The sequence below is a fragment of the Gobius niger genome (assembly GCF_951799975.1).
Source record: "Gobius niger genome assembly, chromosome: 12".
Lineage (NCBI taxonomy): Eukaryota > Metazoa > Chordata > Actinopteri > Gobiiformes > Gobiidae > Gobius > Gobius niger.
This window is the reverse complement of record NC_136863.1, coordinates 28,808,146-28,833,101: the sequence shown is the minus strand read 5'-3', so window position 1 is coordinate 28,833,101 and position 24,956 is coordinate 28,808,146. Positions and strand designations below refer to the sequence as shown.

Here is a 24,956-nt window from a genome sequence, read left to right as displayed (position 1 = left end):
CGTCTAAGCTCAGGTAAGAACATATCTCACGGAAAAACGGTGGCCTGTTCCTTTAAGATGGCTTGTGTCTCAAAGTTTGGTTGAAGCGCCCTCCGCTGGCTGCAGGGGGAAATAGAAGTGCTTAGATCAGAATGCAAGATTCTGTGCTTACCAAACAGTATGCTTGCAAATCGATGGTGCTGCAGTAAATGCAGTTTGAGCGCAGACCGGCTCCGGTGATGATTTTACTTTCTTATTCTGTCAGTGAAGTGCAGATTGAAGCATTTCTGCAGAAGAAGAAATGACTAAACTAAGGAGAATTAGATGAAACTGTGTGAATCAAGCAAAAAGCTGTTATATTTGTCATGGTCTTTTACATCTGGCAAGGATAGCTGATATTAGGGCTGGACGATATGGCAGAAAAAGTAATCGCAATATTTATTTGTCTTATATTGTTCAATTTTATTTATTCATATTAAAATATATGTAATGACATGAATGAAAGGACAAGATCGTGGATACAAGCGACCAAAGTGAGTTCGCAGGGTGGCTGGGCGCACCCTTCGAGATCGGGTGAGGAGCTCAGTTACCCGGTAGGAGCTCGGAGTAAAGTTGCTGCTCCCTCATGTTGACAGGAGCCAGCTGAGGTGGCTGGGTATCTGTTTCAGATGCCTCCTGGTCGCCTCCCGCGGGAGGTGTTCCAGGCATGTCCTATAAGGACGAGGCCCACGACAGACTGGTGGGACTATGTCTCCAAGCTGGCCTGGTGTCACCTCGGGGGTCCCTCCAGAACAGCTGGAGGAGGTGTGCGTGGATCGGGAAGTCTGGACATCTCATATCTAAAGCGGAAGAAAATGGATGGATGCATGGATGGATGAATATTAAAATAAATACATGTAGCTGATTCATGAACTTAGACACACCTTTTACTCGGGCTGGAGCAAAACATTTGATCGGATCGAAATACTTTGTGCTGCAATACCTTATGCTGCAATACTTTATCAATTATTGTAATACTTTCAATACTTGTGTTTGGAGGCATTTTTCATGCACTTCTTTGAGTTCCAGTAACAGCTACACAGCACTTTGTTCCATTTTGTGTTAATGCACTTTCCAATCTTCATAAATGTACACAGGACATTTTACACATTTTAAGGTAAACATATCTTATCATAATTACTTGCTGTATCGCAATTTCGGATCTGATTATCGTGATGCATATCGAATCGTGACTAAAGTGGATCGTCCCAGCCCTACCTTTTATATCAGCTCAAAAACAAATGCTTTCCTCCAGTATCCTTTAACGCACACAAATCTCCCATAATCTCATCCAAACTCCAAAACCAGGTGGCGTTTCTGCCAGAGAAATGGCTGTACACCTGTCCTTTCTGCAAGTCCCATGACGATTATTGAGATTGACCAAAGTAGAGATTTTCAATTTCGATTAATTGCCCAGCTCTGAGGTATTTGGTTTATGAGATCCTTAAAACTCAGCTAAAGCAAAACATAAACATTCCCTTACTGGCACAGGGTTGGCACTTGACCTGTTGAATCATGGACCAATCACAGTTCACATTAAAATTCTCCCAGCACATCCAGCAAGTCAAAACTCAGAGCAACACTCCTTTTACTTATGTTTTATTTTTTTTAATTTTTTTTTTGCAGAGTGTCAAATCCATTTGCCAGTGTGTGGTTAAACATAATAAAAAGCTTTCTCGTTGATTTGTGGCTAGAACTCCGAGAAATGCTTTGTGCGTTTTAATGAAGCGAAATGGCAGCGGAACATGCCTGCAGGTTAACACGGGGGGGGGGGAGAGGGAATAATAATGTGGGGGAGGCCAGAGTAAATAATCCTGGCAGCATGCGCACTGTGGAGAATTTAAATGATGCAGCTCAGGCGGAATATGCAGATATTGTTATAGACTCCAGTCTTCATTGTGACTGTGCACTCACATAGGAAAGATTTCATAAGGTGATGCTATTCAGCTGGAGATTTGAGTTTGCAGTACACAGTATTGTAGGATTTTGTGTATCCGTGTTTGTCCCAGTGGCTATATGGAGAAAATAAAATAACTATGAGGGCTTTGTAATGGCAGTGTAATAAACATTTGCCTGCAAAGGTCTGGACACCTCAGGTCAAAATGTCTCAGAATGTGAACACTGAAGCGCCGGGCGGATCTCCAACAGAGCATGTAGTTATAGATTCCTAATGCTCTTCAGACAAAAACAGGTTTTATTTCTATCTTTCACAGTTTCAAAATAACAGGAGTGGATAAAAAATTGGCCACCTGTAGAGCGAATATCTAGTTCTTACTGTGGCCTGTTTTTCAGCCAGTAAATGTGATTGTTTGTCACAGCAGTTGAACAAAAAAATTGAGCCTGTATTCAGCTGGAGGTAACAGCTTATAGGCCTGTGTGACGCCTCACTGGAAAGACCTATAGAAACTGATCTAAACTGAGCTCTTTGCTTGCGTTGTTGCAATGTCCTACAGCAGGGGTGTCAAACATGCGGCCCGCAGGCCAGATCTGACCCGCGAGATGATATAACCCGGCCACTGCCTTGTAGAGCAGAGTATTTTTTTTTGAAAAAGTAAGTCTGTAGCCTGTTCCTGTGCAGAGTTATGAATTTTTAAAGGATCTGTATCCTGCTATTTTAGCCATCCCAAAGTAAAGTATAGGCATTCATATGATATAGTGTACCTCTACCACTATGGAGTACTCATTTTTGTGAGAAATGTTAGTATTTTCTGGGGCTATTTTGGAAACCGGAAGGCACAACGCTTCAATTCAGTTAACTCCGCCCCCTCTCTGAGCTAATCTGCCCATGCGTTATTAGCAGTAAGATATATAAATATCACAGCAACAAGTGAAGTTACTTCACAATGCAGTTATAAGGAGTTGACATCTGAAACACAGCTTCATAAATGGCTAACACACACATGCTAACACACAAGCTAACACACAAGTTAACACACAAGCTAACACATGGGCTAACACACTTGCTAACACGTGTTTTGATTGACTCACCGCTCTGTCCTGGCCACTCCATCGGGTGTTCACATTATGGGACTCGCGTTGGTTATAAAATTTAATCCACTTTGATTCTGGTGAAGATTCACCAAACATCCATCAGAGACAGTCACAGAAAAACACTATTTTGGTGATAGTCGCCGAATCCTGGAGAGGAATTCAAACTTCTGGCGAGTGGACTCTTCTTTAGGAAAGTTTAATAAAGTTGTGCACCTCTCAAACACGCTTTTCTCTGTGACATTATCATTAGGCAAGAAAAAAGAGCAGGCGTGTCCAGAGTAGGTTAGAAAGAGCTCCTTCTCAGCAGGGGCAGCGTGGACACTTCCTTTTTTTTTTTTTTTTTTTAATTTATATATATGTTTCTGAATGAAATTATCAAAAAGTTGTTTTACAAATTAAAATCAGGCCTTAAGGCATTGCATTACATTACAGATGTCAGGCTCTTCCTGTTTGACACTATGATGTAAAAACGTCACATGCAACTCAGTGGTTTTCCAGCAGAGGGCGGTGCAGCTGCTCAGAGATCAGGATTCAGGAGGATTGCTGAGAACTGCATGAATGAAGCCAAAAAAAAACTCTGGGAGTGTTTTTGATAAGAAAATAGCATAACAACATGGTTAAAAAATCCAAATAGTCGATTTTGCATGATACAGGACCTTTAAAGAACAACCAGAATGCTCATTCCAGCCACTATGGGGCAGCTTAAATTAAAAAAGGAAAGATTTTCGCACATGTCCAGCAGAGGGCGGTGATATAATAAGAGATCAGGATATAAACAACACATTATAGCCACGTGGTAAATGGACAGCCTTGTGACACAGGCTTGTAAAGTAGAATACAAGTGAAAGCCGTTGTTATTGATGAGGCCACAGTCAAGTTGGGGCTTTGACCAAATCACAGGTCATTATTATTATTCATTTATTGGAAAAATGTTCTCTATAGGATTTTCCTGTTTACATTATATGTGGCCCGTGTCTCACCGTGGGAGCTGAATTCCGGCCCACGACCCAAAATGAGTTTGACACCCCTGTCCTACAGTCTCTACAGGGCTGGCGAGGCATTGGTTTGAAATGCATAGTGGAAACCAAGAAAAGGAAACATTTTAGAAACCTTTTTAAGACCAGTGTAGCATTTTCTAACCAACACTAATGTGAGGTAGTGATCAGGATGTGTTTGGAACAGTTCCAGCGTGGATCAAACAGTCAAACCTTTGGGTTACCGAGCCCCTCACACACACTAAATCCTGCATATTCCCTCTGCCAGGCCGAGCATATGTGGGAATACTGACCCTCATGTGTTTCTCCGTGTCCTCAGGCATGCAGGTGCTGGAGTGGAACGCCATCCCGCTGACAGGAAAGACCTACGAGGAGGTGCAGTGCATCGTGGGCCAGCCATGTGCCGAGGCGGAGCTGTGCGTGCGCCTGTGAGTTACACCTGTCCTCATTTATCCCGCAAACTGTCCCGACCAGCGCTTTAGCTGCAATCTGTCAACTCCCTGCTCTTCACTCAGCCGCCTCCGCCTTTATGAGTCCTCGCCGCCTCGATAAAGGCTCCGCATGTAGGTCATAAAACATGTTCCTCTCTGGTTTCCCCAACAGTGACCTCAACATGCTGTCCGACCCGGAGCGCCCGCAACTCCTGGAGCACCAGCTTCAGTCAAGTATGTACAAGGATGTGTGCTGATATTAAAGGTGTATTATGCAACTTTCTATGTGGAATAAAACAGTTGATATGTGTGCATATTTGACCTTATAGTGACCCAACGGCTGTGTGAGTGGTCAGCATGGCACAGTGTGGGACAGTGTAATGCATCATGGCAATGGAAACTTTATTTATGCGCTTTAAAACAACTAAGTGACCAAAGTGCTACAAAGTTAAAACATAAGATAAGAACAATACAATACAAAAGGTCAAATACAAGTGATGTGGTGTTTTTTTCATGTTTCCGTCTCTTTTTTTGCCTCGCTTTTTTTTTCCAATGACTTTTTAGATTTGGGTAAAGCCCAAACTGGAGAAAATGTGCTTGGTTCTGGTGGGAGTTAGGAGGTTAATGACTCGTTTAGGCTTGAGTTAAGATGTTTTTTTGAGATATTTCTGGCAGGTTTCAAGAATATGAAGTCCAATAAGTTGAAACCGCTGGATCTTCCTGACTCAAACAGGTTTTATGGTTTCGGGTCCGAAGTGCCGTCATGCACAAGCTTAATATAGAACCTGCAGTTACGCGCAAGACCTGAGGTGGCAGTAGTGTGTATAAAAATGACCAACTTACATCTAGTCTCTTTAAAAGGCCAAATCTGTGAAGAAATGTGGATTCAGTGTCATTTTCTGTCAGGTTTTCACTCTGTTATGACGTCCTGATGCCAAAGGTGATATTTTCTAAGTGTGTTTGGGTTGTTGAGCAGAGCCTCTCGCAGCGCACCATCACTGGGACGCAGTAAGACAGTCATTTAGACTTTCTGAAAAGAGGAGACAAGGCCTTTAAGGACGTGTTTTGTTTTTGAAGGCCTTCAGTCGCAGATGCCTCTGATGGTTATTGTGCTGGAGTCGGCTCCAGTAAAGGCCTTCATTTGTCTTGATGGACAGCTAATCCTTCAAGACACTGGATCCTCCGGCTCATTCCTGAGGATATTTTTTTGGGTCTTCCACTCGACTTTTTTGTTCCATAACCCTCAGGATCTTCTAAGAAACTCTAAATGACCCTCTTACTGTGTCCCTCCTCCACAGCATTTGTTCACGTGTTGTGGCTTGGTCTGCTGAGTAAATAAATCCAGCCTGGAATAACAAACATAATCTGGTTTTGTCAGCACTGTGGCATGTTTGTGAACACTCTCTTACGTAAGGCCTCGTCTTGCCGCAGGTGGGCAGCGGTCCCCAGGTGTTGATCCGAAGCAGTTGGCGGCCGAGCTCCAGAAGGTGTCCCAGCTGCAGGGCCCCTGTATGGCGGGGGCTCCCATGGGACCTGGGGGTTTGGGGGTCCTCTCGGCACTGGAGCGCTCCGCCATCCTCCAGTCGGGCCCCGGGTCGGCCGCTTCCAGTGGGGTCCCCAGCCCGGGCCAGCCTGGCTCTCCCGCAATCAACAAGAAGCAGAGACACAAGGTAGAGAATATGAGAGGACAGATACTAGTGGACAAATATTACTGCGATAAAAGTACACGGTGCTCTGTCAAATGATCATGCTGGATTGATATCCTACTATTACAAGTGTTCTATCAGTGACATGTGGTCAGGTTTGTATGTTGTACTGTATAGGCTCCAATATAAAGTCAGTAAAAGTGCAGGAAGACATAACTTGCAGTCTCTGGTAGCAGTGTTAATTTCGTCAACTAAAATATTTAGTCTTAATTTTAGTCAAAGTGTTATTTTTGACGACTAAAATTGGACTAAAACTAAATTAAAAGTTTTTCATGAGACTAAAACTATGACTAAAATGTCCTGATATTTTAGTCGACTAAAATAAGACTAAATAAAAATGAAAAGGAGAGACTAAAATCATCCAAACTTCTATTCATAGTCTGAAAGAGCCTCAGATCATGTAAATTATCTGCCAAAGGAGCAGCTCTGAGCTTTGTTCATGTGGAGCAGCTCCATAAAGCAGAAGAGCTTTATTAAATATGATTATAATACATATTATAAAAGCAAAGCCGACTAAATTAGTCTTAAATGTAGTCGACTAAATTGACATGCAATTTTACTCCACTAAAACTAGACTAAAATTGAAACTATTTTTTTGGACTAAATCTCAACTAAAATTAAATTACATTTTAGTCAAAAGAGTTAGAAGACTTTACTTAGAGTAAAACTAAATTAAAATATGTTGTCAAAATTAACACTGTCTGGTAGCTGGGTAAAAATTCCCTACATTAAAATAACAATAGCATTTTCCAAAAGCTCATTTTCAGCAGTATATTCTCATGATATCACAAATGAAAATGATAAGACACGAACCCCGTCTGCATGCATGATTTGTGTGTCGTCAATCCTGACACACACAGAGAGATTTGCCAACCGTATTTCATCCTCAAAAAGCCGGCATAATCTATAAAGTTTCCACTTTTAATGATCCCTTTATGTTTGTTACGTCTCTCCCAAACCGTACAGAGAAATATTACAGACTGTTCTTTACTTGTAGTTCATTTATTCGTGAACATCTTCTTAAGAAACTTCTTAAAATCCGTTCGTAGGAAACTGCCAGATTCACCACATGTTCTTCGGAACTGTTTTCTCAAGTTTGTGAATCCCAACTTGCAAGCGCATGCACGTGAGGACCAATTAGCATATGTCACCGCCTATCACTCACCATATAAGGACATAAAAGTGCTGCACACAAAAGGCAGGCAAAGGAGGCCAAATGACCAAACATGAATAATAACCAACAAAACCCCCAAATAATCGGAGCCACATGCTCAATGGCCCTCCTAAACCTTTGGGCACGCGAACTAGCTCTCATTACAAAATGTCTAAATAGATATAACCTGTACGTCACGGAAGGGTTTTCCGGAAACACTTTACATTACGGGCCGGTAAGTCCTTGGTACTTACAGTTGTAATTCTAGATATTTATGGTGGTACTTACAATGGAAAATACTAGTAATAATAGTGGTACTTTTAGGTACTTATTGTGGTATTTACAGTGGTAAATCTAGGTACGTATTGTGGTACTTAAAGGATACTATAGTGAGAATTACAAGGTATGTACTTCTAGAAACAGTGGTAACTCTTAGTAATGAAGGTTGTACGTCTGGTTTTCCCTAATGCTGTTTTATGTTGTTTTAGAGTCACACAATCCTAGAAATTACTTCTGTATGTAGAAGTACCACGTTTACTACCTATGAATTGCTGCTGTAGTTTCCTTGAATTACCAGTAAGTACCATAGTAAATAGAAGAACAACCTTCATTACTAAGAGTTACCCCTGTATCTCTTAGTAATGAGAGATACAGTGGTAACTCTGTGACTCCCTAACCCCTTACCTTAATTACTAGTAATTACCACTTCTAGTGCCACAATAAGTACCACTGTCATTGCCAGTAATGACCACTGTAAGTACCATGGACTTACCGGCCCGTAATGTAAAGTGTTACCGGTTTTCCTTCTCTTCCCTCGGGTCAGTCGGTTGAATAGATGCGGCGGCAATATAACACTCTGCCTGGTTAGCTCATCGAGTAGAGAACAGGCCTCGGGGACACGAGGTCGCAGGATGGAGCCCCACGTTCATCTTTGCTGCACTATTTGTGAACGGAAGCATTGTAAAGATGATTTGATATGTACAAATGTATATGACTCAGAATGTTGGGTCCCATCAGGAACATGATTGTGAACAGAACTGTAGATTTGTTTGTGCATAAGAGTGTTTTTAGGATTTGTTCTTACAGAGGAACTGTTTCGGCTAAGAACAAGTTTTGTGAATGCCATAAATCTTCCTAAGAAGGCCTGAAGAACAAATTTGTGCATAAGAACGTGCGGTGAACGTTCGTAAATTATGCCCAATGTTTGTAGAAATGTGTGGCGCAGACACAGCGGAGACACCGAATAGGAGAGAGAGCGCTGAATGTAGGAGGTCAGTGTGTTTGTAGGACAGGTCAACGGTCAGTGTCTCCCCTTACCACACATCACTGCCTACAGCTACTATGATGTGTCATGTGTTTTTTTTTTTTTTAAAAGACGGTATTTCCTTCAGTGAACATAAACGAAGGGAAATGAGTCCTATTTGAGCAACTTCACTAGTACTGCAGACTCTGAAACTACTTTGAAATACTGTACTTTCACACTTACAGCTTCAGTTGTTGACCTTGCATGGGAATACCTCAGAGTCATCACTAACCTGGGAATATGCAGAATAACAATGACTTCATGGGGTGCTAGGAGCTTGTTATTAGCGTGCTACATCCAAAATTAGCTTGATAACACCTAAACCTTTGCTCGCTCACACCCTGGTGCATACGAGGCAGCAGCAGCAGCAGCAGCAGCAGCAGCAGGACGTGAAGGCGGCCGTCTTCCTGCTGTAATTTGTCTTCCACGCTGGCTGTGTTCTATTCCAGCGAGCGCTTATTACATCACACAAAATGGAGGTTGAATGTCAAGGGCGAACCGGGAGTAGCTTTATGTGTTCACCACAGGATGATGGACAGAGCCGCCTTCTGCCATAATTTTCTCTGAACGCAGCAGAAAAGAAAAAAAAGGGAACAGCTACGAGTTTCAGAGATGGATTATAGAACATTTGAACTGCTGCTTTCTTTTTGGTGCCGTCAAACGTTTCGCAATCGCTGTCTTTTGGGGGGGCGTAGTTTTGTTTTTTTGCTCGTCATACCACACCGACACACCGTCATGTTATATTATAGTTTCTGTAGATGAACTTTATATCACTGACATAAATGATGTATAGCGTGAACAGGTTTGAGTGAATGGTTTAAAGGTGCACAATGGAACTTTTGAATGCAGAAAGATATTAGTGCATGTTTGACCCTTCCGTGACCCAGCATGAGTGGTTAGCATGATGCCTTACAGTGGCCTCTATGATGCTGCAGGATCAATTGTTTTTAGAGTTTTTGGTTGGTTTCACTGCTGACCAACCCTCTCCATCGCTACACATACATCCCTACAAAACAATTGATCCTGGAGCGTTGTAGAGGCCACCGTGATGGAAGGTAAAGGCACCATGCAGCCATTGGGTCACAAAAGGTCAAATACGCACGAATGTCAAGGTTGTTTTTTTTCTTTTTTTTCAGCAGGCCTTTAAATAAGCCACATTTTTAAATAACTGTCAACTACTTTTGGGCTTAGTCCACTGTTTGGGAAGCACAGCTCTATAAAATCGTATATAGTCTTGGCCAACATCTCTGCAAGTCTGAAGGGCATCTAAACTGTTCATATTGATCAAATAATAAATAATATGTCCTACTTCTCATAGAGTCTTATTAGCATATATATAAAGTGTGTGGGTATGGGGAAGCGGGTTGGAAGTGGGTGATGGGTGCGAGTTTTAGAGGGGTATAGGACTGCAGAATAGAGGTTTACGACTGATTGATGCTTTGCTGAGTGAGTGGTGTGTGGTGTGTAGCCGGGCCTGGTCCAGTTGGGGACAGAGGATGGAAATTAGCTTCAGCTATAATCCTGCATTTTAAAGCAGTACTAAGTAACGTGTTTACCTTAATAAATCCTTTTCGTAGTCCCTGTGGGGGTAATACAAGTGTTTATGGGATGATTGGAGGGTCTTTCATCTCCCCCTGGTGTCTCTGATCAGAAAACCATGTTTGCAACTTGACTGCCACCGGTCCGGAGAAAGCAATACACACTAATGAAATCACGAAGAAGAAGCTAACATGCTAACGGGCAAAGCTAACTGCGGGCTAGCGTCAATTTAAACAGTATTTACAGCAAAGTTTGAGTGAAAAAAAAATATTTCCATTGTATAATTGGATGCACAGTAACCCTCTCTCCCTTCGCCTTTCCTGCCAGTGTAGTATTTACTCTCCAAGACAATTAATTAGTAAAAAAATCGTAACTTGCTACTACACAGTTGCACTAATGGCCTCTAGGGGGAAGAGTTACTTAGTACTGCTTTAAGTATATTGTACTTTTTGTAAATGCATTGTCCCTTTTAAATAAATAAATACAAAATACAAATATTGTTGCCGTACTAAGCAGCAACTAATTTTACCGACTTCATCCTCTGTTGACGAGGTTTGCACACACAAAGAGCAAGTCGACCAGCCCAGGGTCGGGTCTGTCCATTTACTGTACAATAGCAATGGTTTTTCACAGTCTACGGGACAATCACACCAGTTCAGCCCCAAACTAAGTAATATACTCCTGTCACTGTGTAACACGCAGACCGAATCTATCAAGACAAACACAAATGATAGCAACACACACGCGGCTTCATGTCCAAGGAGTGGAGCGGCACATTCACCAAAAAAACACTACAATCACTGTGCCCTCGATCTTCTGGGATCAATCGTAGAACTTGCTCTTAACCTCTTTATCCAATGATTCTCGCTCGTCTGGTCGATAGTGTCATTTTGGCAAAACTCAACTTCTTTTGCATAATCCACAACAACAGGCCTGTCCTCCACCTGCACTGTGCCCAATTGGTTTCAAGAGAATTACATTAGAGCGAGGCTGTGTGAGAGATGCATTCAGGGAGCATAAGAAGTGTGGGAAAGGCAAGGTCTTTTTTTTTTTTTTTTTTTTACAAATGCATAGAAAATCGGGACAAACATGTAGCAGTCTGGTTCTCCTCTGGCACTTGGGGTGGCAAGGACTTTGTTGGGGGTGGCATTTGCCCTCTGGCTCCGCCACTGTTGACGAACACATAAGTCAAGTAAACCTCATAGAATAATCATTTAAACAAACCAGTTAAGGGAGAAATGTCGCCCAAAATCGGGCATCTGCAATCTGTTTCTTTGGCTTACATTCATACGTTACAAAAATCCTAAAGTGAATGTGAAATGAAGCACAGCCCATGTACCTATTTCCATTTCTATTTTAATTCTTAAATGCTGTTTCTCTCCTGATCATGTCAAATAACCAATTCATCTTTTTTACACTTTTGCAGGAACAGCAACTTTTCCAGGCGATTACAGCTTATATAATATACAGTTATATAAAACACTCAGCTTTTTCTGAAGGCCAAGTTAAGGCGGCATAACATTAGATTCTTTATTTCTGTCTGTGTTTAACGTACTTTTACTTTGGGATTCAACTCTATCAATAACAATGCACCTCCTGTCAGGAAATAAATCGAAGCTGCTCCATGTCTCCCAAATGCTCATAAAATAATGAGCCTGTCTTTAGTATAAATGTCTGTTCCTTCCTTTTGGTCAATGTTAAATTGTGCACAGTCCCTGTCTATATAAAAAAAAAAACATACCATACCATATAAATACATTTTAGTTGTTTCATTTTTGTAGTGTTTACACATGTTTACATAAAATATATTTATCTAAATACAGAAAAGGGCACTTCAGCAGAGAACAAACCACATGTAGCCTTAGCCCTACGTCAGACTCTGCCTTATTTGTCTCAACATGTGCTTTTTTTTCCAATTCTCCTCCCCAGACCGAGGTCCCGAGAACACCTCACCCCATCACCGGAGAGATCCAGGTAGGAGAATAAACAACGCAGTGGGTCACGCGGCCTGTGCTTGACCACTCTGTCCGTCAAACCCTGTTGTTTCCCCCCATTACAGCTCCAAATCAACTACGACAGAACCCTGGGGAACCTGATCGTGCACGTGCTGCAGGCCCGGAACCTGGCCCCGCGGGACAACGACGGCTACTCCGACCCTTTCGTCAAAGTCTACCTCCTCCCGGGACGAGGGTGAGTGCTTCCGCGGCATTGTGTCTGAGCTCTGTCTGCCTTCTCTGCTGCTGTGTCTGTCTCGCCTTATCCTTCTCCTCTCCCCCCGGCTTCTTTCAAATCTGCCTCTGAGCTGTGTGAGAGACTGAGACGAGGAGTGGTGATGGCTTTAGGAGAAGGTGCGGTCGGTGTAGGATGCAGATGGTGTAGCTCAGTTTAGCCAGGTTCTCGTGCCCAAACCGAATCAGACAAGGGCAGCACGTTTCCAAGGCCCTGAGGGGTTAATACTCGGTTAACCATTAGCGTGCGCACTAACCAACCCCCCACCCCCTCCATTACATTATACTGACAAACGCAAAGGGGGTATTTCATTCTTAACACCTGTATTAAATGGCTGGAACACATTTTAAAGGAAATTATTTTATAGAAATAAAACGCAGTGCTACTGACAGAGCAGTAAAAGTAGGTCACTGACTTTTGCGTTCACAAGTACCTGGAGTATTTTTTTATTTATTTTACCTGCAGTCATATAGCTCGCTTTTTTGAAACATTGTGCAAAGAAACAGTCATTCATGCGTATAACAACAACAACTACAATTATCTCCACCACGTTTTAATAATAACGAGAAAGGTGAGTTTTGTGCCTTTAGCTTACCTCTTAAGTGATGCCGGGTGTCGGCTGTTGAGATGGTACGACATCGAAGTTGTTTATGAAGTATATCTAAGCACTGCAATGCAATACTTGCATTTTGATCTGTCATCCTCGGTTGTACAGAGCTCCCACGCTGTGCTGTTTTTCAGAGGCGTAGCTTGCGATTAGGCAAGGCAGGCAGCTGCCTGGGGCCCCCAATAGGCAAGGGCCCCCATGAACTTTCGTAACTGCAGTTACGCGTAAGGCCTGAGGTGGCAGTAGTGAGCATAAAATCACCAACTTACATATAGTCTCTTTAATAAACAATGTGTATCACTCGACAGGCTTTTTGGTTGCATTAATATAAACAGCTCACATATCTGATCATTATAACTTGATGTCAGATCAGTTACTCTTTAAAAGGATATCATAAACTATGTTATGTTATGTTATGTTATGTTATTTTATTAGGCTTCTTCTGGTATGTCTATCTTTGTTTTTGACCCATCCTTGATTTGTTTTTGTTAGCGTAGCATGCTCCCATCAGCATTAGCATGCTGTTTCTAGCCGCGCTTTGCAGCAATCAAAAATACATTTGTGGAAGTTAAACTAACTGAACGATTTAATTCTCATGGTCCTTAGCTACAGCGTGTCCATATTCACTTAGATTTAGTCAGTGCAGCTTGTGTCTTTAAAGCGGTGAGAGCCAAAACAGTATATTTGTGGCTGATACCCGTTATCGTATTTTTCCCAGTATATATCCGATATCCGGTACCAGTATCAGATCGGCGCATCCCTATTTATAAAGCCAAATAGTCCTAACATGATCTCACTGACACTGCACAGACATGAGGACTGACAAACGATCAGTTGAGAAACGCTACATAAGTTCCATTCCAACTCTGGAAAAGCCAAACTGGGCTCAACATCAGCTTAACTTGAGAACTTCATTAACACTTACAAACTGTGATGTGTTATAGGTCGGTAGTGGTCAGCAGAGCAGCCGCGAGTCTGTCAGTAAACCCCAAGGGCAGCTATGGCTACTTTTTGTAGCTCACCACCAGCATGTCCGGAGTGAATGAACTTCATTTCAATTCATTCAGTTCCTCCCCTTGTCCCACATCAACACAGTGCACCGACACCATCCCAGTCTGGACCGTAAGAAAGAAATCTCTATCAAACTGCCACCAAAGTATACAATCATCCAACTCTCACAATGTGGCGTCAGGATAATATTTATATCATATAATATTTTGATGAGGGACGCAACATTATAAGAGCTCAAAAAAGTTGATTTTGCTCTATGTCCCCCTGAAAATGAGCATTGAACTATAGCAAAATACGTAGTGTGCCTCCTCAAATGGAGAAATAGTGCCCTGAACCCGCCCTGACATATTGCCTATAGTTTCCTGCTCCTGCTCTGCTCCGGGCGGCAGCTCTGTTAATAGCACACACACCGGGATCGATAGGGTGTTTATCGCTGCTGTAACCCTATCTGCACTTAGATAATGACCCATCAAACCATCAGCCGCTCATGAGATTAGGCCCGGAGTCCAGTCTGAGCGAGTGGGAGGGGCGCGGGCCTGCGTACAGGGCTATCGAGAGGGTTTTCCTGTTCAGTTGGACTAAAGCTGCACCAAACAACGACCAATTCCAAACCCTATTAGGCCAAGGAACCTGTAATAATTTTTTGAGCCTTTGGTCATTTTTTATTCTACTTCTACAGCATTCTGATCTGGAATTCGTGAATAAATAGACCCAAGAAGTGTTCTGCATACGATATACGCCAATAAACCATATGTGTTTATCATGGTGCCAATTTTTAACATGCCACTAGCTTAAAATGGTGGCTCTTACCTTACTTTTTTCTGTTCCTCCTACCACTCCGACTTTTTGCCGATACTGGTCTCTTTTTTTTTTCTGTCCTCTATCTGAAATATGACATCAAATTCAACAATGTAGCAATTTATGAACAATGTGGAGGGAAACCATGTCCAAACCCAGACTAAAACCTCCAATCACGGAATAAACCAGGACTAAATGAATATAATCCTGACCAAAAAGAGGTCTACACTGGAACTGCACCCGTTCTGAGCCAGGACCAAACCACATTAGAACCAGGACTACTCTAGATCCACATACTAACCAGAGCCATCCTCCTGTAGTGCACCATTAGCCGTACAGGAGCTCGCTCCATTGCAACATTTTCAAAGCCTGAATTATTTATTTGTCCTGTGGCGGCCCGTTGATCAGACACATTGCTCTGGTGCTGTAATCGGGCCCTCGAAAACAATTTATTGATCAGCCCTCTCGATCCTTTACCCTGAGCGGCTCCGTGTGAACCAGGGCTAAGCCGGCGAAGCTACAACAGATCTCAGTCAGACGGGTAAACCTCACATGAGACTGACTGTGTGGTGATTAACCACGAGAGCAGCCATTCCCGAAACACAATAATGATCTGCTCCATTCAGAGGAAGGAGGGATGTTTACAGATTAAAATGGCAAATGATGGAACTAATACTAAGGACTCTACGCTCAGTTGCGATACTGAGGGCCCCATATGATGCGTATTGCGATACAATATATTCCAATGCAAGAAGTATTACATTCATGATTGACCAAACTGCGATATTTTACCCCCAATTAATTAGATACTAAAGCACGAGTTGAGTTTCCAAAATGTGTACATTAAACATCAGTCAGACTGATATGGATTCAAACATTTTGAAAAGTGCAAATGGCAGAAGCGTTTTCAAAGTCCGGGTCTTTCGTTTAAACCAATCAGCACCAAATCTGGATTTAACAAAACTTTCTATAACTGAGTGGAGGATCAAAAGTATTGCAATACATTGTTTCCAATACGATACACGTTTGGGCTGAACGATCGGGACAAAATTTAATATCTTGATATTCATTCCATATCGATCCATATCAATGCGATACGATAAAACTACGGGTTCGGTGAAAGCCAAGCATTTTTCAGAAAAATAAAAACGTAATACAAAAGAGTGCAGTTTTATTGATGAAAATCTATATTGTTTATATCTTGCTTTTTCGATTTTTATGTTTTGAATGTTCATATCTCGATATACAATAGCGATATGTCTTTCAGCCCTAATTCACGTATCACAACAAAGAATTACTACGATAAATTGCAAATTGATATTTTGTCACAGGCGTACTAAATACTGATTTAAAGGGACTATACAGAGTTTAAAAATGTTAAACCTAAGTATTTTCCTCCCCATACATGTTCCAGCCATGTCCTAATGTGAAGAATGAGCCCAGACCTGTTCACCACAACTGCCTCTAAAATCCTGCACTGTCACTCAAAAAGGTGTTAATTCGGGTTCGAAGTGCCGTCATACACGAGCTTAATATAGAAGCTGCAGTTACACATATGACCAGAGGTGGCAGTAGTGAGTATAACATGGCTAACTTGCATCTAGCCCCTTTAAAGTAGCACATTTTTAGCAAATACAAACAGATTTCTTTTCAAACTCTTTTCATGTATTTGTGCTGAAGATACAGTAAGCTCTTCGGACCCCACTTTTGGAAGCAGTGGCTTGTTTATTCCCCTGTTGGAGCCAGGCCGAGCCCCCACTGTCCAAAACCGCCGCTTCCCAAATGCATCAGAACTTTAAAACGAGGCCAGTCTGCATTTATTGGAAACAAATAATCCAGTCGTTATGACCTGACCCTCTGACCCAACTCAGCTCTGGACCAGGGGTGTCTAAACCTTTTTGATCAGGGCCACATGTTGAAGAGTATCGAGCATGGAGGGCTGCAGATTTCGTCAGATAAGTGTGACTGACAGTTAACTGACAATAGAAACGAAATAAATAAATCTTCATTAAAACCAAGCAAAGATATAAGCCAAAACATGACTGGATGTGTTGTTGATATCGACCAAACCGAGACCAAACAATAGCAAAACTTAAGCACTGTTAGTCAGAGATAGTCAGACAGTCAAATACAGAACAAAAACAAAGCAAGCAGAAATCATTAAGAAGGCAGTACATCAAGGTTATTCAAAGTCTGCTCAGCTCTCAGTCCTTTACTTCCCATGATCCTCTGCTTCTCTGACTGTTCTTTTTGTGTTTTGCTTTTTCCCTTGTTTGTGGTCCTCCTCCTCCTCCTCCTCCTCCTCCTCCTCCTCCTCTTCTGGACTGCCTCAGACAAGTCATGGTTGTCCAGAATGCAAGGTAGCGTGGTGCTGATTTTGGCTTTCATTCCTGTCTGTGTGTGCCTGTTATGATTTCTCACTCAGAAAAAAAACAAAACCCAAACGGTCATGTCGACTGCTTTTTTTTCCCCATTGTTTTTGAGTTGTTGTCGTTTTTCGTTGGACTCTTTGCTGCGACACTCATGCATCCATTCGCACATCTCACTCTCGGCCGCACTGCAAAAACAAATGGCAACGCGAGTTCAGATTGACTTGAAACATTTGAGTTGTGTTGACTACTAAATGTTTTTGGTTTGTTTTGTGTACTTGCATGATCTTAGCGGTTTCATGCAGGATTAAGACTGGCTTTGCTGGTGTCTCTGTTTTTATAAATGAAACTGTGTATAGAAAACAGCATTAAATAACATTATTAAATAACATTATTAAACAACATTATTAAATAACATTATTACAAGGCATTTCACTGATAATGCCAGTTATGGCAAACAGGCAGTTAACACATTGAGTGCCAAAGACAGAAAAACTTGTTTCTGTGGGGGGTTTTTTATTATGAAACTAGACACTCTAATCCACCCTATGTGTGATTTTGGTAGCTCTGTGATGAACAGAAGTGAAATAAATGACGATCAAAAACTTTTAGTTTAGTTAACTTTTAGTATGAGGGGGCGTATTGTTGCGCAGCAAACAGCTGTAAAGACCAACACTTCTCTTTCGCTCTCTGGAGTGTGTTTTACAAAGCAGAGCAGCTTCTCCTGGAAAGATCGAAACAGTTGAGATTTTAAATCTCAAATCTCATTTAAAAAATTTTAAATGGTCAAAATCGGTCCAAGGACGGCTGAGAAACATCCTGTTAAAGTCTTCAATCTGAGAACCAGACTGTTTAAATGCACACGCCATAAAGAAACCTATGAGATGGATCATGGTATCATACAAAAGCACAAGCGTTTTACCTTTGAAAACTTTGTAAATGTTAGTATGTAAATGTTATTTTGAAATGGACCTTTAAATGTTTGAACAGTTGTGAGGGCTCTCAGACCCTCCACCAGAGCCTCAGTTAACGGGACTGTGTGCTCCCAAAGTTCAGAAAATCTTTTGGACAGTCCATCTTCTTCTTCAAGGGGCTGCACTGTGGAACTCTCTCACTGGACTGAAACTTAACATCTTAATTTGGGCCAGGGTTGTTCCCATGTGTAACACATGCCTTGTCTTGTTAAATAATGTGTTTTGTCTATTGTAACCTAAAAGTCCCCTATGGACAGGTGCTGCAACACTTTAAGCCAGGGGTCACCAACGTGGTGCCCGCGGGCACCCAGGGGCCCTTTGGGGCATGTCCAGTAGCCCTTGGGACTTTTTCCAAAGTGTAAAACACTTCATTTTCTTGAATCTAATTCTTAAAATTACAGTTATTTCGGTTCTTGTGACTCGGTATGAGTTTAAAATAAAGCTATTTTAATATAGTATGGGGTCAATATCCTATAAGTGAACAGTGTACGTTTAAGTCTTTAGGATTTGTTTTTAACTGGTAGCCCTCGAACAACTTAATGCTCTTAAAGTAGCCCTCAGCTGAAATAAGGTTGGTGACCCCTGCGTTAAGCAATGCACCTGGTTCGTCCAATGATATTGCTATGTCCAGATTAAATGAGTAAATACATGATTAGCTTTCAGGTCTGAAACAAAGCTCATCATGGGGAAAATTGCCGAAGTCTGCTGAAGAGTGCAAATGTTTGAAACTTTACGTACCTGTGGAGGTGGTGCTGACCAAAAAGGCATTTTAGTTTCATTTAATCATTTTTAAACTTTTAGAGAATTAGACCTATCAGTGTCTGCCCACTCTGTAAGTCCATGAAATGCCCTGTATATGAGCCATCGTGATGTCGTCACGTCCGGGCCTTTGGCAGGAACATGAGTAATAATAGTTCTATGATGGGCAAAAACAATGTTTACAGACGCAGCATTCTTTCACTTGCGCTGTAACCAATTTGTGATTTGAGTAAACAGTGCTACATGCCTCGAGGCATCCGCTGTTTGCCTTCCACTGGGCAAAACATCCAGTAAAAACAGTGGAGCAAACCATGGTTCTCAACTTTGTTGTCTTGTGTACCCCTTGAGACCTTCATTTCTGCAGTACCCCCTAAAGTACCCCCTAAACTCGAAGGTGCAGCCATTTGTTTAGAAAATGTATTAGTATTTAGTTGCGTATTGTATTAGAAAATAAAGCAAAAAACGCTATGAAATTCGAACCTTTTACTGCAAATTATCTTTGAAAAAAAAAAAATATATATAATAATACTGTTCAGTTTTGCCTTCTTTTTGGATTACTGAAGTAAACGACAGCGATCACTCGTATTACTACAGCTGTCAGAGGAACCAATGGCAGTCTCTGTAGTTTGCTTATTGCACCTATTTCCAGGTATGTATGAGTGGATCAAAGTCTTGTGGGTAAAGGCACGCACATCCACAGGTCTAAGAGAAATAATAAAGAAATAAAAGATCTGCACAACTTTGTAGTTCCCAAGCTTTTTTAATGCTCACCCAGTGATGTTTCGGGCCTTAGCCGTTCTTCAGACAATTAAAACAGCTCAAACACACCTGTATATGTACAGTGCTTAGTTGCAGGGGTCATGTGTCATTGTACGTCACATGACACAAGACATGTCACATGATTTGAGTCCAAAAAGAGACACATTACATAAAACGTACAGGGCCCAAACCTATACAGGTTTGAAGAAAAAACACAGATTGCGGTGTTTCTAAATTCCCACGCTTGTGTCTTATGTGGGATTTGTTTTTGCAGTGGATTGTATGAGAAACCGATGACATGCCACATTCCACACATGGATTTGTTTAACACCATTCTACTGGATGGACCCACGAGCATCTGTTTAGTGCACATCCTCACGCTGTGATTTCAAACATCACAGTCCCAGTGCTGAAACTAAACTCAAACAACCTTTTGAGATTAAACGAGAGACAAAGTGACTGTGTGAAATACTTATATGTTTTATCAGCGCCGACAACAAGCGGAGGACGAGGTACGCGCAGAAGACGGTGAACCCCGAGTGGAACCAAACGGTCATCTACAAGAACATCCATCTGGAGCAGGTAAAGGCAGTGACATGAGCACTGTTACATTTATCCACATCAAAAACAATTACATACAGGGCCTGATGTCATGTTACTAAACGCAGACTATAGCGTAACTTTTTACAGTTGTAGGAGCGCCCTGTGAGGTCGTGCAGATCAGACCTGGTGCATTAAGGGGGTCATTTACTGAGCCTGGAGCTAAATTGCGAGTTGTACAATCAGAAACTGTGCGTATTATTAGTGCGGACCGAGCCTTTGAGGGAACATTTACAAGTTATGACAGATAAATGACAGATGTCCACAATCAATGATTATCACGTTTTAATAAAAAAAAATATTATTATTAGGCTATAGCAAATAAATACTCTGGGCTTTAAAGAAATAGCCGAGAGATACTGCTGCTTCAGTAATTTAATCTTGTACATGCACGTGTTGGTGCAAGAAAAAAAAAAAAACTTGGCGCCCTCCACGCGCTCATCCAGCCGAGGAGCATGGCACCTGCGATGGTACGGAGCGCACAGGCCATGGTCATATCTGGGATGGAAACTAGCAGGAAACAGCTCAGCGCTGCTAGATGTTTGTCCGAAGACTATGAGGTTTTTTATCATGGACTCCTCAAAAGCAGAGAATGTCGATCCAGCAGGAACAAACAGGCACAGGCTCGCATTCTGGAGACGCCCAGCGAACATACGGCTCCTCCATATGTGCCTCCTCCTGTAGCCATCATCACTACACCGTCACCGCCATCACAAACCAACGGGTTTCGTAAGGATTTAGGACTTTAAAAGGACAATAGACAGATTCGTGGAGCCTTTTTATTTCATGGAGAATTTTCATGGACAGCAGTTTTGAACTGCAGGTCAAGCCAAAGGAAACAAGGTCGCAGGTAACGTGCACTTTCTTTATAAACCCGCACATCATTAAAACAACACAATTATTATTTTATCTTTGTAAATGAGCCAAAAACAAACATTTGTAAACGTTTAAACACCACACAAACTCCATTATATTGTTCTGTGTGAAGGTTTACACCTGCTTCTCCCATGTACTTATTTCTTGTTTTACTTCACACAGTCATGATAAATACGACAGTGATCGCTAAACATAATCATTTGTATTTTCACCGCCTCAGATTTTGCACAACGTTGCCTTTGTTTGCAGATTCATGAGGAACCATGTGCTAAGTTTGCTCTTCGGCCTTTGCTGTTTTTTAGAAACGCAAACATCAACTGCACTTGCTGTTGCTTTAGTACGTGTTAAAACGCCTCGTAAATGACTAAGTGGTACATGGGCTGGACCGACTCCTGTGGCCAATGTGGATGTTATTTGAACAACCTTTTTCCTCCAACCAGACTTTGTAGCCAGGAAGGGACCGGCTGTACAGCTCTTTCTCTCAGGAGACGGACAGTGTTTAACTGAAGTACTTAGTGTGACCTGATAGAGCTTATAAAAGCCTATGATGCTAAAGGAAGAAGCAGCGCCATGTAAACGAGGAAAAGAATGTGAGGCTGCCGATTGTGATAAACCACGCCTCAGTCGACCTCTTTCTTTTATAAGTAAAGCGAAACCAAGCCAAGAATGGATGGAACTAAACGATGAACATTTAACTGATGTAGCAACAAAATGCATGTGTGTGAATGAAGTGCAGATGAAATTTATTGGCGTAGATTTATTTGCTTATGTCGCATCAACAAAGCTTTAAAGCTCCAAATGTTTTTTCCAAAGACCAAATAAGATTTCCCACATCCCCCACAATTACCTTTTGAATGAAACAAAACAAAAAAGTCAACAACCAATCTGATGTGGTTTAAATGGGGTTTTGTTGTTGTTTCCTCTCACATGAGTAACGTTCGACATCATGACGGCCCTGAATTAGCATTCTGATCATTAGCACTGTTTTTTTCACTTTTGTCGTGCTTGTCTTTTCCTTTGCCCACTCTCTGATCCGCCGCACTCTCTGCTGTAGCAGTGAAAGTGAGCGCCTTATAAAAATTCTGTGTTGACTTTTTGTCCCGAGGGTTGTTCTTTTTTGCATTGCTCTTATCAGCAATCCCAAGACTCTGGTTAACAGCCATCATTTGTCCCACTCCTTCTGAAGTCGGGACACGTTATTTCCTGCGTGGCCTTTTCTTGCTCCAAGTTTCTCTTTAAATGTAGAGTATGTTTTGTTAACATTTCACAAGTAAAGATCTTCACATCCTGTTATGATTTTACTTACGATTAAAGGTGGATTTATTCACAACTATAGCATTTTTGTTTGAGTTCTTAAGCCCATCGACTGCCAATTGTCCAATCAGAAAGCACACCAAGCTGCATGATTTAGGTTGCCAGATTCTATGGATAAAAACTTATAGGAAGTAGGAAACAAACTTCAAAAAATGACAGATAATATCATGTATTTTAGTATTTCCATCTCAAAGAAATATGTCCAACACGCGACCTACCTCACCGTTAAAGCAAACGCTTTCCTCCAAAACCGTCACGATTGTCGCATGTGATTTGAGTGAGCATCCGGCCTCCCTCCCTCCGTCTTGCTCCAGATGCGGAAATGTTCAACATCGGACATATATTCCAAGGGTAATAACCGGAATTTATTGGAATTAACGGGAATATATGGAAATAAATGGGAATAAACAGGGAATTAACACTATAGCCTACTAGAAGTGGCTTCTTGATATAACCTGAAGAAAAAAAAAAGTGATAGTTTTACACTGAAACCTCAAAGAAATCATCTTCTCCGTCTGACCCCAGGGTTTGAAGAGGACAGTGGATCAGGTTGTGGCCGACACAAAGAAGAGAGTTTGGAAACAGAACAGACTCATTCCATGTTTGTGTCCGTCTTTCCTATTCATCAAGTCTGTGCAGTATTACAATATTATGTTGTTTAATGCAGCTCTGCATCAGACACAGGCCCCGCCCACTTCTCTAACCACTATTGCTCAGTGTCTGTCAACAAAAACAAGATCATTATATACAACTTTAGACGAGTTGATCCGTACCTGTCTGGTCTTTGTGCCCGTGGAAGAGCTTGGTCACTTCTAACTTCACCCTGTTTGGATACATAGGAATACACTGGGAGAGGCCAAATGCTAGCAACATCTTTGGTCTTTTTGAATGACTGAGCACACGCACAAAGACCAGACAGGTACGCATCAACTCATCCAAGCTCAGGTAAAAACCTATCTCAGTATGGAAAAACGTTGGCCTGTTCCTTTAATAGAAAGAGAATTAAGCAGAATGTAGTTTGAGGAAAGTTTTGACGACATGGTCTCCGCACTTCTGTGCGGGACTGGGATGTGACTCAAATGCATATTTTATGGTTCAAAGCCATAGTTAATGGGTAACTTGTACAAGAAATGCAATAATATCATGTATGTTTAAGCATTTTGACAGTCTCTACTGCATTTTAAAAGTTAAAGCTAAAAAAAAAAGCACAGAAAGCTTTAAATAGAGAGAAATATGGCAGTGGTAGCTTTAACGGCAAACAGCCCTGTCATGTTTCTTCCAATTTCTCTGCGTTTGAAGCGACTAATATTAAAGCGCCACTCTAAAGCCGGATGCAATAGCTTTGGTGCTCGGGATACAGAGGAGGATATAGAGTCCGGGGAATTATGGGCTGCTCCGCCGCCGCCTCCTGTTAATCACGTCTCTGTGTTGGTCAGCCGAAAGGACTCCACCACACCGACATCTCCAGTTAGCATACAGATAATGGAGAGATCAAAATCAAATAATAACCTTCTTGCAGATGGGACGGGAAATAGACATCGCCTCGCAACTTGTTTGGCGATTTCAGCCGTGTCCAGCGCACAGTGTTTGCAAAGATGCGTACGGCCACAGTGGATTCCACATCAGGTTCAATACTCCTGGAGCCTTCACTCAGTTTTCTGCGTGAGTCTTTCTGCTCCGTCAGTTGCGCCATTTACCCTATTTATGGTTGTTCATGGATTAACCACAAGGGGGTGAAGTGATTTCAACAATTTGCAAATAAATCCTCACTGCTTCACCTCATTTTCCGGACTATTTTTAAACTTATTGTGTTGTAAAAACATTGCAAGTTGAGCCATATTTGTTTTGGTCACTGCCCTTCTTCTTCTCCTTCCGTTTTGGTCAATTCACTTCCAGCGCCCTCTGGTGGTAGCTTAGCAAAGGCAGTAACTCCACTTGGAGGCACAACATGGGAGCATATATGAGCCTAAAATCATAGCGGTCCACCCTGCTTCACTTTGTTGCCTGACAAAGCTGCACATGTGCCCAAAAAGAGGATTTAATTCATTTGAGAGCTAGAAATGAGTCAACTCCAAATGGTAAGAAATGTACACAATATGAAACAAAAGTTATTCTTCTCAACTACCGATTACTGAATTAATTATTGTGAATAACCACTGTTTTCTTGTTGTTTTTTGTTTGTTTGTTTTCCCAGCTGAAAAAGAAGACCCTGGAGGTGACAGTGTGGGATTATGACAGATCCTCCTCCAACGACTTCCTCGGAGAAGTAAGTTCTTCAATCACGATCTTTAGTCATTTGTTACAACTACAGACAACGAAATGAGGTACAAAGATAGGCTTTAGTGGGAGACGTCTTCTGGTTGATAATTGGGCTTCTTTATTTACTCCTCATGTAGTGAAGAAGTGGCATTGTCATGGACTTCCCCTTGTTTACTGTGGAATCTCCTCTCATCTGGTTAAAGACAGTACACTCAGCAATTGCAAATACAGAACCATAACTTTCTAGTAATAACTGGATCCGCAA

General features: G+C 41.8%; 1 protein-coding gene across 1 annotated transcript in view; it reads left to right on the top strand.

Annotated features, from left to right (window-relative positions):
• The window catches only part of pclob (piccolo presynaptic cytomatrix protein b), a 119,269-nt gene that overhangs the window by 76,122 nt on the left and 18,191 nt on the right, over positions 1–24,956 (top strand). Inside the window, exons 25-32 of the mRNA XM_079567585.1 lie at positions 4,324–4,432; positions 4,608–4,669; positions 5,867–6,105; positions 12,066–12,110; positions 12,196–12,326; positions 17,115–17,141; positions 20,131–20,224; positions 24,627–24,698. Coding sequence (XP_079423711.1) covers positions 4,324–4,432; positions 4,608–4,669; positions 5,867–6,105; positions 12,066–12,110; positions 12,196–12,326; positions 17,115–17,141; positions 20,131–20,224; positions 24,627–24,698 — 779 coding nt within the window. The remainder of the gene's footprint in view (positions 1–4,323; positions 4,433–4,607; positions 4,670–5,866; positions 6,106–12,065; positions 12,111–12,195; positions 12,327–17,114; positions 17,142–20,130; positions 20,225–24,626; positions 24,699–24,956) is intronic.